The sequence below is a fragment of the Amaranthus tricolor genome, chromosome 5 (assembly GCF_026212465.1).
Source record: "Amaranthus tricolor cultivar Red isolate AtriRed21 chromosome 5, ASM2621246v1, whole genome shotgun sequence".
Classification (NCBI taxonomy): domain Eukaryota; kingdom Viridiplantae; phylum Streptophyta; class Magnoliopsida; order Caryophyllales; family Amaranthaceae; genus Amaranthus; species Amaranthus tricolor.
This window is the reverse complement of record NC_080051.1, coordinates 22,328,176-22,346,897: the sequence shown is the minus strand read 5'-3', so window position 1 is coordinate 22,346,897 and position 18,722 is coordinate 22,328,176. Positions and strand designations below refer to the sequence as shown.

Sequence of the window (18,722 nt, the reverse complement as noted above, 5' to 3'; positions counted from 1 at the left end):
TATCGTTTTACATTCTTTAGATACAATAATACTCCACTTACTCTAAAGATTTAATTTTATTAAGAAGAAATCAGACTAAATTGAGATTATTTAAAATAGACTAAGAATCTGTGCAGTAAAAGAAACCAGACTATAGCTGGTGCAAGTAAAGAACTACTGGAACAAATAAAGAAACAGAAAAAACACACTTTTTTTTTTATTAATCCAAAAGTTATATTACAAAAAGAAAGGAAAGTTATGTTAATTTTGGTTTACTACTAATTATAGTTGATGGTTAGCTAACAATCTCATTACAATAACAATTCCTTTTGTTTTTTATTTGAAATCTCCAATAGTAAATACGATTAGTAAAACTTATATCTGTACAGCTGATATGAACGATTAAATTACAAAAAGTAAAAAAATAATATTAAATGCCGACAAAAATTTAGCATTTATGGAATATCTTTTTAATAGCTATATTTCTCTTAAAAAGGTTTCATATAAAAAGGATGTTAAACATTTAGGTGCCTTTAATCCCTAACGCTTATGATTTGCCACTTGGACATCACTAAAAAATGTTTGGAACAAAAGTAGGTCGTCCTAAAAGGTGGATTAAAAAGAAAAGTTGAAAAATTAATATAATAAAGCTTGAAGACAGAATATAAGGCCAAGTTGACTTTTCTACATAGTCATAGGAAAACAGACTCTACTTAAGTGCTAGAACATAGCTCGAGTTTGTTGAGTTTATTATTTCCTTCTCCTATTTTTATCGCTTGATTATATGTAGGTGAATTGTGTTATGAACTATAAATAACTGAAATTCACCTTAATTAATACTCCATAAACTAATACATCATAATCTCTCTATCTATATGTAATTAATTGTATTGCTAATCTCTTAAATTCTCTTAGAGCATTTTGAAAGCTTCAAGAAACTTTGTTTTCATTTATAAAATATTTAGGCTAGGGTTGGAGGTAGACTAGGTGAATAATTGATTAATTTACTTTTAAGATTATCTTGCAATCAATAAAGAAGGAAAGTAACTATTAAAAAATTATTAAAATTATAGTAATAAATATTGATATCTCAGTCATCATTTTCATCATCTCATTTTTATCAAATTGAACTTAACAGTGAAGTTGTTGATAGAAATCTGACCCGCTTATCGTCATATTTCCATTGCAATCTTGTGGAATGTACTAAAATGGCGAATATCTAGCTAATGGCCGGGCCTTTGATGAGACCCCCTTTTGGTTTTCCATATATAGGTGCATGTTAGATTGTTGCCATTACATTTAGTAGGAAGAAAGGGTACACAATAAGTTCTGCGGTGGTGCATGCTTATTTCTTCACGTAATCATTACAAATTACTCCAATAGTCAACATTTACTTGCTTAGATTCTTTAACGCTATTACTCAAACCATTTCTTTGGTTACTGGTACTAAATGGTGAAAATGAAAATAATTTATAGTGTAAAATTTTATCAAAAGTTTCATGTCATTGCCATGGTGATGATACTTTGATCACAAAAAAGTTTTTGTGTTTACAAATTTTCATTATTACCTAATACTACCTCTTTCAATTGTAATGTATTGAAATTAATTTTACGAAGAAAAATAAGATGATTGAAGTTGAACAAGTATAACCATCAAGGTAAGCCAAAGATTTTTCAATCAAAATTAAATTAGTTTTTATTCCAGTGCATCATTTAATACCACTTACCAAACATGCCGAAAATGATAATAAATACATATTTTAAAGGAAAATATTGCATTCAATTATGTTAGGGTTGTTTTGTTTATTGTTTGGCCTCAAAGCAAAAGATAAAAAAGACCCCCTAAAAACTTAAGGTGTAACTAATAATATTCAATAATATATCTTTTGTTTATTATTGTTGATATTTGAATTTTTTTACAAAACAAAAAGTACTAACAACTCATAAATTAGCAAAATATGTAAATTTTAACTAAATTTAATTTAAGTTAGTATCAATCATATATACGCAAAAAAAAATTTAGGCCTAAAAAATTTAGACTCCTAAATAATAGCCCAATTTATCCTTACTAATGGACATTCATATGTAAATTACATATTGCTGAGCAAGGGGTGCGTTGGTTCAAACAATCTCCCCTGTTTTATTTTCACTTTGTAATGCTTTTTCTTATATATTTTCCCTTAGTATATGAAGTGCTTCATACCTAGTTTTCACTTCATATATTGTAATACCGGTTTGTTACATTTTTTGTTGAATTATTTTATCCATTTATATTAATTCTCCAAACAATTAAATTAATTCTTAATATTTGGGCCAAAGTTCTTAGTAGCAAATAATTAGGATGACAGACGAGTACTTTTTAGAACTTTGCCTCTCATAGATAGGGTGAGAAAAGTAAATATTTAGAGTACATTAATTTTTAAATAAGACGGTCTCACGGTGAGATTATTTTTATTGGGCTGACTCAATACACACATTCTCTCTTAAAGTGATCATTTATAACGTTAAAGTGATTACTTATAATTTTAAAATAATTATTTTTTATAGTTTTAGATTGATTACTTATAACCTTAAAACGATCACTTATAATCTTAAAGTAATCAATAAAAAAAATGACTAATATATGAGCTCATCTCATAATGAGACAGTCTCATACAAGAAGAGCTATTTAGAGTATAAATAAAAATCAAAACTAAGAAAATATGCCTTAAAAGGAAAAAGAAATTAAAAGTGTTTCCGTGAATATAATCGCACCCTTTTATTCTAAATTTCTAATCAAAAGTTTTATTTTCTCTATTGACATATGTAATACAAATGTCTCATTTTCTTTTTTCACTACAATATAAAATACATTTAGTGAGATATATTTAGTGAAATTTGATTTATGTACCTCTACATTAAATTTCTAATGGTATATTAGCGGGTTTAGTGACATTTATTATACTCTCTAGCAGCATAATAAAAATCATACTAAAACTTTTCGCGACATAGGATATAGTGACATTTCTCATAAATACTAATGCCAAATAAAGTGAAACTTAAAATACATACTAATGATTATTACACTAAAAATATAAATAATCGAAATTTGTTTTAATCTCGCTAAATCATATATCGCAAAAAGTTAATTTTATTGTAGTGTTTGCTAATTTTTAAAAAAATTGTATGCTCTCTTAGAATCTAACTATTTACACAATTACCATTAAATTGTTACTTTTTTCCCTTAATTTTTCACTTCTCCCATATTTTTCCATGTGGTCCATCCCATATTTTTCCACATAATTATATTACATTTTTTTTTATTTTAAAACTTAAAGAAGTAACATAATTGTCAAATCCACATTATATAAAAAAGTTATTGATTGACAATAATGTCTTCATTTCAAAAACATACTAATTAATGACTATTCCACAACAATTATGTTTGCATTTCAAAAGCAAAAATGTCAATTCCACAATATTTGTTTGTTTTATACTTCCTCCATCCAAATACTTAAAATTTTTGACTTTTTACGCACTTAAATATTTTAATTTAATATTTTTAAATATATATAATAAAAAATTCTAAAATTGAGTATTAATGATCTTTACATTGACATAAATTATAAAGATTCTACTTAATTATATTTTAACTTTTAAATTAAAAATCTAATCATAAATTTATTTTAGGATGATTAACAAGTAGTGTTATATTTATAATGTTATAAGTAATTTGAAACGAAAAAAGTGGAAAAAAAATAATTTTATTTTATTTGCAGAACTATAATTTTCATACTCTCTTCCCCAAAAATTCAAACGTGTTGACTCGACCATTCTCTCATATAACTCCCTTTATATAAACTTCTCATCACTCCAACAATTTTAGCTTAAGATCATCTCAAAGTAAATAAATAAACCGAGAGATTCATTTTTCTTAAAAAAAAAAAAAAGAAAAAGGAGTGAAAATGGCAGTAGCAAAAGAAATCATGAGTATTCCATTAATTGAAAGAAGTTTATTAATTTCTTCCACAAATTTGATCCAAACTTTCCATAAAAGGAAGAGTCCTGTTTATTCTAAGCCTTTTAGAGGGAAAAGATTGTCTGTGGTAAAGCCATTAGCAGCTGTGAGTGAAGAATATTACTTGATTAAAACATCTCCACCGTCTGATCTGAGAATCAATCATCATGATCATAATTCTGGTGATTCAAAACTCAAGGTTAGAGCTGTGGTTACTGTTAGAAACAAAAATAAGCAAGATTTTAAAGAAAGTGTTGTTAGACATTTTGATAATTTGGCTGACAAAATTGGAAGAAATGTTGTTCTTCAGCTTGTTAGCACTCAAATTGATCCACGTATGCTTCTTTCTTTATTTTACTTATCTTTTGTGCTACATTTTCACTTTTTATTATTTTGCAACATTTATTAATCATCGAGTTTCTTATTTTGATTATTGGGTTGATTTCCAGCTTAAAATCGAATCTTATATCCATATAGTTTTAAATTCATTTTGATGTTCAATTGTCGATATAGGCGGTTCATCCGAGGTTGTCGGCCGCCTAGGATCCCAAAAAATAAAGAGTCTTAAATATTAAATAGTGCTATTTAGGCCCAGATTTGAGCAACATTTTAAAGTGATTTGTTCATAAATTTTTTTTTATATTTAAAGTAATATAATGTTACAATACATTTTGTCTTGAATTATTTTTCTTAAAATAAAAACGATTTTATCTTTTATTACAATAAAGAACCTCATTTTAAAAGAAATCGCAAAAATAAATAAAATCTCTAAAATCTTTGCTTTACCATCGTCACATTTATTTGTTTTGCACATCTTTATATCTATACATAATGTAATTTTTTGCTAATGTAGCATCACCACGTTAATTTAGAAAAGTAGTTCCGTATCTTTTGTCCCCAGAAACAATTTAAGTATGTGTAATTTTTTACAATTATTTTTTGCAATGTTTATTAAATATAAAAATATGATTTATAAACTATATAAAATTAAATATAAAAATAAATTATTATCATCATCGTACTCAGTATATCTCGACCATATAAAATAAGACCAGGGTCTGAATATAAACAAATTTACCTCAAATCTTTTCTTTTGTACTTATCAAAATAATAAAAATCATATTGTCTCAATTATATGGTGTATTTATACGAATTTAACACTACTCAATTTTCATAGGACTCGAAAAAAAGGAATTCAAAGTTTTTTATCCCAAGTATTAATGGGCCCGAAATCAAAGTTAATCTGATGTCAAAAATAAACTCCAGTGGGCTCGTGTGTGCAAGCACATGTAAAAAAAGAATTGACGAAACAAATTTAATGAGGTTGCTTCACAAAACCGACCACGTGGTGGTAGGCAAGTAGGAGCCTAAAATGAGTAATCCACCAAATTTATATATCAGTCAATATTTCACTAAATTACAATTCACGATTTCTATTTGATTAATTATAGTCATAGAAGAAAATCTAAGTTTTAATCGATACGAGATTTTATCATTGTACAAACTAATTAATATACCATTTATGTTTGCATTATTTGATTAGTGTAGTAGTTCTGAAAAAATATTATTAAATTGAGTATATGTAATTTATTTAAAATCTCTTGTTTATCATATAGAAGTATTATAAAAGTACTACATTATTTATGTTAAGGTTAAAAGAATGACTTTAACTTTGTCATATGATTGTTTATATTTTTACGGCATGACATAATTGAATATTTGAACTTACCTTTTAGAAATGATTAATTAATACTATACTAAACTCAAGAAATATTATATATTTTTCCAGGTACAGATCATGCAAAAACAATATTTTAAGACGGATAAGCATGCAAATAGAATATTCTTGCGTGTTACATGTCCTTGTATTAGACAATTAAATCCAAACCATGCATGTAAATATTTTATAATCTGGTTTTTGTCCATATTTTCTCGGTGAAATTATTTTTATAGGACTGATTTATGTATATTTAGTCTGTTAAAGAAATCACTTATAATTTTATATTAAGCAATTAGAAAAATGAGCTAATTATATTAAATTATCTTACAACGAGACAATTTAATAGGCGTACAAAATTAGATGTATTTATTTTTATCAACTAATAAAAATATTATATTTTGTCTTTTTTTGGGCATACATTAGGATCAAGAGGACCGAGAAAAAGTGGTGAAGTAGTATTAAAAGATTGGTCAAAGAAGTCAAATTTAAAAGCTGAAAGAGTAAATTACGTTGCTGAATTTGTTGTGGACACGAATTTTGGTGATCCTGGAGCAATTTTGATTACAAACAATCACCAACAAGAGTTTTTTCTTGATACTATTACTGTTGAAGGTTTTGCATGTGGCCCTGTTCATTTTCCTTGTAATTCTTGGGTTCAATCTTACAAAGATCTCCAAGCCAAAAGGATCTTTTTCCATAATAAGGTAATTATTATTTTTTAATGGTTGGACTTTTCCGTTATAATGTATTTGTTTTGTTCTCTAATATTCTTCTCATTTGGAATATTCTATTCTAAGGATTGAAAAATTCAGTTAAGGTTTTTGAGAGATATATTGAAGATTAAATGTATCCATGTGAGATCTCGTTAGATTCGCCTTAATGTATACTTCCTTATTACATATTTTTTATAATTTTTTTATGATGCGTATTTAGAGATATGAGAGTTAAAAATTACTTTGAAAACTGTATAAAAAATAAATGAGAAGAACAAAAAAATAGACAGAATAATAAACTCTGGTTTAAAACTTAAGGTGAGGGTGGATCAAAAAATCAGACTGTTAGAGTATATAATATATAATAGGGTCTTAACTCTCAATTATCAATTTGAACTTTTAATTGAATTGTTTTTGATGTGTTATCATAAGCCAACGTAATAAAAAGTCACATGTTTGAATCTCATTCCTCTTATTTAAAGTGCAATATTTTGTGTTAGGTATGAGGATGGGTATGTGCCTGCATCCATACTTCTTAGACTTAAGTGTTCTTGTGTGAGGGGGCGTGTTAAAATATATAAGATATTATAAACATCAACTATCAACTTAAGTCTTTAGTTGAATTATTCTCTAACATAACCTATAGTTATTGGAGGGGTTAAAATTCATAAAAGTTCGTATAACTATTATCATAAAAAGAAAAATTCAAGAATTCTTTTGCTCTCCACTTAATAACCTACACTTTGTAACCTGTACTCTCTAAATCTATCCCTCTATCTTGTACTCTCTTTGCCTATTTTAAACTTTCTACAAAAACATGTACAAAAAATTGTTACTCAATCTCTTTTAATTGGCATTGAAAATATACAATTGTTTAGAAAAAGTGAATATCTAAGAATAAATTAATGTAAAAAGACTTTGAGTTGTGTTGATGAAATTCAAAAAAATTTAAAATGTATGAATGTGATAAAGTAGTATGTAAAATGCAAAATAAGTAGGACAACCAAAAATATTAAATGAGACAAACTAAGAGGGAAAGAGAGAATATTTAAATTCTGAAGTTACTTAGATATGTATTTCTTTGTCTTTTGAGTTTACTATGAAAAGTGATATGTTGTGTGGCAAAAATTTTTTTTAGTAGTAAACTCAAAGAGATAGAGGAAGAATGGGGTAGTAATGCTTAGAAGTTAGAACTGTTTATGTATCTGAACTAACTGCATAGACAATATTAATGTTGGGATGAGTTATCCCACATCGATAAATTGAAAATGGTGGGCACGCTTTATAAGCTATTAGAGACCTTCTTCCCATTGCCATATGGTTTTGGGATGGTATATATCTCTTTGGTTTATGAAGTGTGTGCACTTGTGTCCCCCCGTTAATATGCTGGCATTTACAATAAGTCCAGTCTAATTTAACAATTAACTTGCACTATTTATACGTAATTAATAATAATAATAATAATAATAATAATGTGATAGTAAAATTAATTGACATAATTTAACCGATGTGATGGTATATTGTGAAAAATCTACAAGAACACTAATTTTTGTACATGACAATCTTATTATAAGATGTGTTTCAAATATAAATTAGCAAGTTTGTTTTAACACTGTCTTATCCGAGGATAGTATCTTATAAATATAGGTCTAATAAGAAAGAAAGCTAAAACAAGTAAATATAGTTACCAACATATGGTAGTTTCACAAGAAATTTATGTGTCTCAACGGATTACGACCAAACCAATACAACACACTATCACTTTATCTTTATCAACCAAAAAAATGCCTCTTTTAAAACATACATACAAACAGCATAAAAGAGCTACTCTTGCGTTGATAACTATCCCTTGAATTTCCTCTCTATTTTCCACTACTTTCAAGCTTGAGAATTTTGTTTACTTTTGAAATGTCAACATAGAGTATGTAATACATTTGATATATACTCGAATCTCAATCATCAACTTAAACTTTAATTAAATTAGTCTCTTAACATGTTATAAACTCTGATATTAAAATTAAACTGATAGTTAAAATACTTGAATATGTTAGTAATCTACTCTTACTGTTCCTCTCAATTTGCACCTCTTTCTATTTTAGTTTGTTCCATTCATTTTGTACCATTTTTTCTTTTTGACAATGGCCTCACTTTTTTCGTTAAATCTCATGCACAAACTTATTATCTCTTTTCATTTTATAATAACGTATTTTAATCATCCACTTTTATTTTATCTTATTTTCAAACCTAATTTCACAGGGTAATTATGATTTCAAATTTCCAATAGTTGAGCTTTTATGAGTCCACTAAATTCCGTAGATAGTACATGTAGTTGCCGTATAATTTTTTGTCCAATGGTAATCAAAGTTAGGTGAAGCAACATTTTGTAGGTCAATATTTTCTGCTACTAGCAAATTAACTTCATTTTATTTAAATATTGAACTTGATTAATTTCATTTTTAGAGTTTTTAGAATCCTCTTGAATATTTGCGAAGCCTTGAACAAAATGTTAAAAATGTTTTATAATGTACAACGAATATATATTTCATTATTAAATTATTAAAAACATGCATGCTGCATCTTTTAATAATATAACTAAAATGAAATAAGTCTAATCATAAATAATAAATAAGTAAAATAACTAGATTAATAAAAGTCATATGATCATAAAATTGTAGAAAATAAAATCTGAACAAGTTTAGTTAAACAACAAAGTTGTGAATAAATTAGCTAGCGAGCCATAAATAATTCGACATTTTAAATTAAGAGGTTAGGATAAAATTAAGCATAAACAATTTCTTTGATAAACATTGTTTTATGTTGGTAGGGATTCCCAAAAGGAGGAGCACAGGCCTTTAAGCGATTGCTGACTGCGCTGCTTCTTTCTTTGCAAAATTCAATATTTTGTCTTTTATAATTACATATGAAAATTCGAAAAAATAACCATACAAAAAAGTTTGAAAGTTTGGATTAATTCAATCATATAGCAAGCTTATATCATATGTGTTTTAATGTGACATTAAAATTTGGAATATTCAATAAATTAAGTGTTCAAAAGCTAAAAATATTTTAAATATTCACTTCAATAACATGATATCTTTTTATGGAATGTTTGATAGCAATAGTGTAGTGCATCAATTTGGGCACGTTTTTCTTCTTGGTTCAAAATAAGAAATATCCTTGTTAGTTCATGTGCATTTGTGGGCACCAAGATATCATTTAAGCACTAAGTGTTTCTTTTATGAATTTCCTTCTACTTTTTGTTAAAGAATCTCCTTCACAAAGCATGTTATATTGGTACCCATCGTAAGCCCACCTATTTGCAAATGTGTTTTATAGACCTCCACTTCTCCTTCATGTCAAGCTTCATCATATAATAAAAGATAATATATGCACTATAGTGGGAGAATATAAATCCCATGGCCCACGTTTAACTTTATCTATGCTACACAATGAAGTAAATAAACCAATAAGATTAAAATTTATTTGATTGATTCTTTTTGTGGTTTTCTAAACTTCAAATGTTTGATCAATTAGGTTCATTAGAATGTTCTACTTCATATTCTTAATCATAAAGTATATAACATTTTATGTTTCCGTGAATATTAATATTAACATGGTAATCTGAGTATTGTAGTCCATACTAATTATAAGCAGCAATATTCTTTGATCTAGCATTTAATATAATCAGGGGAGAACCTAGGTCTAGGTCATTTGATTATGAAATTTATAAATATTTAATTGTATAACTGAAACGAAAATAATTTGAATTTAACAATGAAAAGAAAAGATGCAGAAAAATGTTGTAAAGTACAAAAAAATTAAAATTTTACAAGAATAAGACAAAAAATCTGACCGTTATAGATTACCATGTAGAGCTCACTACCTCCAACAATAGAGTCTCTCATGAATATATAAACAACCATAACTTGAGAGTTCAAGGACTCAAATCCTTTATAATGTGCAATTAAACGAAGTAGAGATCTCCCTATAGACAACTTGCAAAAATGCATTGTAAACACAACAAAGGCCTGTTAACATGTCTGCTTGAACACGAACCTCAATTGCTCGGACCAAGCAGGTCACGTTTAGCCGGCTAGTGCCTTCTATCACCTATCCACTCGTTCGAGTATTTTTGGCTTTTGGTTCGTTGATTGGTCAAACAGCCAAAAAAGTATTTTGGTAAATGGCTTTTAAGCCAGCTGAAAAGCTGGCTTTTAAGTCAAAATAAAAAATTACTCCAGTTGTTTTTTTAATTGACTTTTGGCTTTTTAACTCACTTTTCTCTAATAAACAGTTAATAGTCAATATCTAAATTACTAAACATTTTCATATACAGCTGATTTAGCCTTTTCAGGTAGCTTAAAAATAACAAAATAATAAAAAAATATAATATTAATTTTGATTAATTGGATGGGTGCAGCCTTATCTACCACATGAAACACCAGCAGGACTGAGAGCATTAAGGGAGAAGGAGCTAAAAGAATTAAGAGGCAATGGGAAAGGAGAGAGAAAATTGTCAGACAGGATTTATGATTATGATATTTACAATGATTTGGGAAATCCGGATAAAGGATCCCAATTTGTCCGCCCTATTCTTGGCGGTCAAGACATCCCATATCCTAGACGCTGTCGTACTGGCAGACCTCCTATGCAAACTGGTATGCTGCATTATACTACTATGTAGTCTTGTTAAGCATTGCTCAAAAGTCTTAGTCGAAAAATTATGGTTTAGTTTAGTGATAATTAGACGCACTTTTTTTTACCCTTATTGTGATCAAGATTTGATTTTTCACATACCTAAAGTGCAAATAAACGACTTGAAATTAAATTCCGAATTGAAGAATTATGCATGCAAGACACTACAATAAATTAACTTTTCGCGATATAGGATTAAGTGACATTAAACAAAAGTAAATAATTTATATTTTTAGTATAATAATTATTAGTTTATATTTTGAGTTTCACTATAAAATGATTTAGTAACACTTCATTTATCCTTTAGTCACATATGTAATTATTACAATAGTTTATAGTAGCATTTATGAGAAATATCACTAAATCATATGTCGCGAAAAGCTTTAATACGATTCTTTATTATGCTGCTAAATGGTCTAATAAATGTCACTAAATCCAATATATATACGATTAGAAATATAAAGTTTTGATATTTAAATTAAATGTCATTAAATATATCTCACTAAAAGCATACTTAAGTCTAAAAGCATATTATATTGTAGTAAGATAGCCATTATAATTAATTAAACTTAAATTTATCAAATTTTAATGTTAAGTTGATACATTAGTATTTATCTAATGATAATATTAATTTGTGGCAAAAATAGTATTTTTAGAAATTGTTTGTTATTTTCTTCGTTTTACATTGTAATTATTTATCATTAGTAGGATAAACCATTAACGCAAATAAATTAATAACATTTGAGATAATTAGATAATTCAAATTCAAGAGGCTAGTATAAAATAAACCGAACATTCATCTCTAATGTGTGCTGAACAGATTCGACGACTATTATTCTTGTATATTATACATCACACAATTCAATCTAAATATTAGTTTAGTCAAATTACTCGGGCCATGGCTTTGGCCCGAGCTTAAATTTCCTTCTAGCGATTATAGCGATTAGTGTTCGATATGTTAAATTATTGCTCTAAATCATGTGTTTGTTCGAATGTTACTCCACAATTTAAATAAATTACTCCTAATGTGTTTTGTGCAATGTTACATAGATAGCAAGTATGAAAGCCGAGTAGAGAAGCCATTGCCAATATACATTCCAAGGGACGAACAGTTCGAGGAGTCTAAGGCAGGAACGTTTTCATTCTGCAGGCTTAGAGCAGTTCTTCATAATTTGTTACCATCCTTCACAACAAACATCTCCTCCAAGTATGATTTCACTGGGTTTAAGCACATTGACACTCTATTCAGTGAAGGATTGTTGCTTAATCTTGGATTACATGATAAATTTCTTAAGAAACTCCCAGAAGTGGTCCAAAAAATCCAAGCCAATAGTCAGGGTTTGCTCAAGTTTGATACTCCTCTCATTATATCTAGTACGTTTACACCTAGCCATTTCCTGCTATATTTATTATTTGATAGAGTATATCACGTTTTTTTTGGGTAAAACCATCAATGTAAGCCTGTTAAATTAGGTTGGACTTGTTGTGTATGTCGAAAATAATTGGGAAAACACAAGGTGCACATACTTTATAAGTCTCGGAGATAGCTTCCCAAAACCATATTGCTGCGCGAAGAAGGGCTCTAATGACTTATAAAGTGTGCACATCATCTTTAATTCATCGATGTGGGATAAACCATCTAAACAAGCCAACTTACTGATGTTTAACCATCGGCTTAAGCTTTTGGTTGAGTAGGTTTATCAGAAGCCGACATGTTAAAAGGCTCACGACATTTGAATCTTATGATTCATCGCTTTTAACTGCAATATTTAGATCGTGTATAAGGAGGACATGTTTTGCATCTACATGGGCGGGGACATGATAGAGTATATAACATATTTTGGAACTTAGCTTAAGTTTTTGGTTGAATTGATATCTAAATACTATATAAAATATATTCTAACATTATAATCGTTTGGTGTTCAGAGGATAAGATGGCCTGGATGCGAGATGATGAATTTGCGAGACAATTTCTAGCGGGTGTGAACCCTGTTAGCATCGAGAGAATGCAATCCTTTCCACCAGTAAGCAAGCTCGAAACAAACGTTCATGGTACGGTTGAATCTGCCCTTAAAGAAGAGCACATTATTGGGTACCTAGATGGGATGTCAGTGCAAGAGGTAAGCAAGCTAACTCTGAAATACGTAGTGAAGGGTAGTTGAATATATATGTGTTTAAACTCTAGCTTGATCATGTTTTTTCAGGCTTTGGATACAAACAGGCTTTACATTGTGGATTACCATGACATCTACCTCCCATTCTTGGAGCGTTTGAACGCCATGGATGGTCGCAAATCATATGCAACTCGAACTGTATTCTTCTTGACCTCACTTGGCACGCTTAAGCCAATTGCTATCGAGCTAAGTCTGCCTCCATCAGGACCCAATCGGAAGTCCAAAAGGGTCGTCAATCCTCCAGTAGATTCGACCAATAATTGGATTTGGCAACTAGCCAAGGCTCACGTCTGCGCTAATGATGCAGGGGCGCACCAACTGATTCATCACTGGTAAGAAAATCGTTATAATTCAAAACTGATACAAATATATCTTATTATGTGCCTAATCAGATTTCTTAATAAACTCGAATACTCTGAGGATCAAATTTGAGTCGGGGGACTCTTTGGCAGCATCCTCCTTTATAGGTATAGGTTGCCGTCTTCCTTCCTTCCCCAGATAGTCTCTATGAGTGAGATATATTGGGTATGACGATGATGATGTTGACTTGATATGAACATTTAGGTTGAGGACACATGCAGCATTGGAGCCATTCATTATAGCCGCACACAGACAGTTAAGTTGTATGCATCCGATTTACAAACTCATGGAGCCTCATATGAGATACACATTGCATATTAATGCTTTGGCTCGTCAAAGCTTGATTAACGGAGATGGTGTTATCGAGGATTGTTTCACTCCTGGACGTTATAGCATGGAAATAAGTGCGGCTGCATACAAGAATTGGCGTTTTGATTTGGAAGGCCTACCTTCCGATCTTATCAGAAGGTACAAAAAAATCACTAATATCATCAAATTTTCATTATCATGAAAGCGGGAACCACAATGGAATAGCAATAATTTTGTAATGGAAATTTTTCAGGGGAATAGCGGTACCAGACAGTACACAGCCACATGGAATAAGGCTTTTGCTAGAGGACTATCCATATGCTGCCGATGGGTTACTAATTTGGGGGGCCATTGAAAATTGGGTTCGAGGTTATGTGGATCGTTACTACGAAGACACAAATCTAGTGGCTGAGGATCGAGAGCTTCAAGCTTGGTACAATGAGGCTGTCAATGTAGGCCACGCCGATGTATGTAATGCAAGCTGGTGGCCTAAACTGAACACACCAGATGACCTAGTAAAAATCATTACTACACTAGTATGGTTGGGCTCAGCCCAACATGCTGCCTTGAACTTTGGACAATACCCATATGGTGGGTACATGCCAAACCGTCCAGTTTTGATGCGTCGTTTGATCCCAGACGAAAATGATCCTGAGTATACCAGTTTCTTGTCGGACCCTCAAAAGTTCTACCTCTCTGCCGTTCCTAGTGTCTTGCAAACTAGCAAGTTTATCGCGGTAATTGATACCCTCTCCACGCACTCCCCTGATGAAGAGTACCTGGGGGAACGTGTCCAGCCCTCGACATGGACTGGAGACCCCGAGATTGTCGAGAAATTCTTCGAGTTCTCATCGGAGATACGAAGGATAGAGAAAGAGATTGACAGGAGGAACGCTGATCCTCGTCTAAGGAATAGGTGTGGTGCTGGTGTAATTCCATATGAACTTATGGCTCCTAGTTCTGAGCCTGGTGTTACTTGTAGAGGTGTGCCTAATAGCATAACTATTTAAAGACTAAAGTTGGGGTTTTCTTACTAGATTAACTATTCAGATTTCAGCCCAAATTAAGTGGTTGGGATCTTGTAATGTAGTAGTTCTAAGTCTAACTAAGTAAGTCAATGATGTAATATGTTAATGGACCTAGAGAAGGTTATAGATTTGTATGATTTGTATAAACTGAGTCCACCAAAACTTTATCTCTATCTATTGTATATGTAATATGGTGTTTCTATAGTTTTTGTCAGTACCGATGGGATGGAGGCTCGTTTTTTGGTTGGGCGTTTTCCTGATTGTGGTGGTGTTGGAGTTTCTACTTGGGTTTGGTTTTGGTTTGGTTTGGTTTTGTGATGTTGGACTTTGGTTCAGCGTCATTTGGTGTTGGAGTTTTCCTTATGAAATGGATTATTTTCTGGATTCTGCTCGAATTTGGTGGCTCTTTTTGATCTCAAAGCTTGAGGGAGGTTGAAGTGGTGGTACCGTGTTTGCCCACCCTTATCACCTTTTTCACTGACGTTGATACTGATGCATTTAACCTCTTGTGAGGTCTTGGTGGTGTTGGCCACCACCTCTCGTACAATAACAGCTATAATTCGAGTATCGGGATGGCGCCATTTGAGGCACTTTATGGTCGTAGATGTCGTAGTCCAGTATGTTGGGATGATAGTTCGGATACGGTAGCTGTGGGACCGCCTTTTATTCAGGAGATGATCGAACAAGTCCAGTTGATACGAAGGAGGATGAGAGCAGCACAGGATAGGCAAAAGAGTTACGCAGACCAACAACGTCGACCTCTTGAATTTCAAGTTGGAGATAAAGTCTTCCTTCGAGTCTCACCAATTAAAGGTGTGATGAGGTTTGGGAGGAAGGGTAAGCTCAGTCCAAGATTCATTGGACCCTACGAGATCCTTGAGCGCATAGGCGAGGTAGCATATCGACTTGCGTTACCTGCGTCTATTGATCGAGTGCATGATGTGTTTCACGTATCCCAACTGAGACTGTACATCAGGGATGATTCACATGTTCTTCAGCCCGAACAATTAACCCTGGATGACAACTTGCAGTATGAAGAGACTCCCGTTCAGATTCTAGATAAGAAGACGCGTGATACTCGTCGAGGTAGTGTAGCACTTGTGAAAGTGCTATGGTCTAATCACGTTACCGAAGAAGCCACGTGCGAGGCAGAAGATGCCATGACACGCGATTATCCTTGGTTGTTTACTTAGGTATTTATATTTTTTTATCGTTTTATAACTATTGCATCTCCTTAGTCTTAAAGAGTTAAGTTCGAGGACGAACTTTATTAAAAGTTGGGTAGGATTTTTGGATTCAAAATAATTTTAGTAACTCTGGATGGTTAACATGGTTAGTCACTAAATGTAAATTCTTATAGGGCACAAGTATGAGAACTTGATCAACATAGATTTACGATATGTATGTTAGCTGGATATTTGTGTATATGCTTTGTTCAACTTCGAGGACGAAGTTCTTCTTAAGTTGGGTAGAATGTGACATTCGGAAATTTAAAATAAATAAAATCATTTTGGGCTTTAAACTAATTAGAAAATTTACCATGAATCAAGTGAGTTAAGTAGGTTATAATATATATATATATATATATATATATATATATATATATATATATATATATATATATATGTATATATATATATATATATATATATATATATATATATATATATATATATATATATATATATATATGTATATATATATATATATATGTATATATATATATATATATATATATATATATATATATGTATATATATATATATGTATATATATATACATATATATATATATATATATATATATGTATATATATATATATATATGTATATATATATATATGTATATATGTATATATATATATATGTATATATATATATATATATATATATATATATATGTATATATATATATATATATATATATATATATATATATATATATATATATATATATATATATATATATATATATATATATATATATATATATATATATATCTATATATATACATATATATATATATCTATATATATATATATATATATATATATATATTTCTATATATCTATATATATATATATATATATATATATATATATATATATATATATATATATATATATATATATATATATATATATAATTTTAAAAAAAATAAAATTAAATTAAAAAATAAAAAAATAAAAAAATAAAAATCTAGAATATGGCGGCAAGGAGGCTACATGGCATGATTATAATTTGGTCTTTATTTAGATGGCATGATTATTTTTTAGTTCTTATCTTTGATTTCTTGGCAATGAAGGAAGAATTAAAATAATAAACAATTTCACAAACTTAGGCTATTTAAAATCCAAGTGTACCGTGGGTAAATGAAAAAGGGAGACGGAAAAATCAGAAATTTATTTTAAAAATAAGCTAATTCCTAAAGAAAAAAAAAATTCTAAAAATCCTAGAAAAATTCCTAAAAATCCTCAAAAATTTCCTAATAATAGTATTTAGTGTTAATTATAGAAATTCAAGGGGCAGAAGCTAATTTTGTGGCTAAAAATTCTACAGCAAAGGTTTTTAATTAATAGTGAAATTATTAAAGGTATAAATTCTTACATATATTTATTTACATAAAATTGTGCTCATAAATTTTATATGTGTTTAGTATATATATATATATATATATATATATATATATATATATATATATATATATATATATATATATATATATATATATATATATATATATATATATATATATATATATATATATATATATATATATATATATATATATATATATATATATATATATATATATATATTAATATTTCTGGAAATTTTGGTGAATTAATTCATTGTATATTATTTTACATGAACTATTCATTAAAATTGTCAAAAACCGCATAATCTGAAATAATATAAATTAAAATAGTAAACATTAATATTTTTAAACGAAAATTTTTCTGTACATATATATATATGAGATATAAGTTGTGTATTAATTTCGTGAATTATAGTCGAGTATAAATATTATTATTAATTTTTGCTAAAAAAACGCATAAATAAGGAAAATCATAAATTGGATTACCATTTCTTAATTATAATATATTCTATTGCTATACTTTTACCAAATTAATATTTTCAATCAAAAACGTCCTGAAGTTATACATTTGAGATTCAATTGTATTGAGTATTGTTGAATTTTGACTAAGATGTGTAAGTTGTGTCTTGATTAAAATTGGAGACTAGTAATATTGGGTAATTTGATATTCTTGAATCGACTGTGAGATTTTAAAGGTTAGAATGCTAGCATAACTCTTGGTTAAGCTACGGTCTTAGGAGGAGAGATAATAAGTTACATGTTAGTATAGTAGTATCGAACGCTCTCTAGTGATGTTATGATCTTGTTATGCTTCAGGAGGCGACGTCATCGAGGAATCTTTCTAGTTGATAGCTGCGAATCGATCACGGCTTTTTGGAGTGTCTCGTTGGTGAGTAGTAGCAGTCCCTTAAAGGATCTGGCCAGACTACTTTTTTGAAAGTAAACTTTTTACTAAAGCTCTTTTGAATTGGAAATTGTTGAGACAAATGTTGTTGTGAATGCTTATGCTGATATTATGATATGGTCAATGGATCGGGCTTGCGAGCTGGTCATTGACGGAGTTGAGGAACATTGTTCCCTGCTCACTGTTTGAAGCGAATTGTCATTGAGATATTGACTAGTTTCACTCGAGAGTGACATAGCCTTAG

General features: G+C 29.5%; 1 protein-coding gene across 1 annotated transcript; it reads left to right on the top strand.

Annotated features, from left to right (window-relative positions):
- The first annotated feature begins 3,783 nt into the window (after window positions 1-3,783).
- On the top strand, window positions 3,784-15,189 carry LOC130813763 (linoleate 13S-lipoxygenase 3-1, chloroplastic). Its single transcript, XM_057679627.1, has 8 exons — window positions 3,784-4,311; window positions 6,120-6,400; window positions 10,830-11,067; window positions 12,155-12,478; window positions 13,031-13,224; window positions 13,309-13,610; window positions 13,843-14,106; window positions 14,201-15,189. Exons 1-8 carry the CDS (start codon window positions 3,924-3,926, stop codon window positions 14,955-14,957), a joined length of 2,748 nt encoding a protein of 915 aa, XP_057535610.1. The 5' UTR covers window positions 3,784-3,923; the 3' UTR covers window positions 14,958-15,189.
- Window positions 15,190-18,722: the final 3,533 nt, after the last annotated feature.

What these genes read in the sequence shown, in the direction of transcription:
- LOC130813763 (XM_057679627.1), top strand. Translation starts at nt 3,924, where the DNA reads ATGGCAGTAGCAAAAGAAATCATGAGTATTCCATTAATTGAAAGAAGT. An exon ending in TACTCCTCTCATTATATCTA is followed by an intron (nt 12,479 to 13,030) that starts GTACGTTTACAC and finishes TTTGGTGTTCAG; the next exon opens with AGGATAAGATGGCCTGGATG. An exon ending in CCTTCCGATCTTATCAGAAG is followed by an intron (nt 14,107 to 14,200) that starts GTACAAAAAAAT and finishes GAAATTTTTCAG; the next exon opens with GGGAATAGCGGTACCAGACA.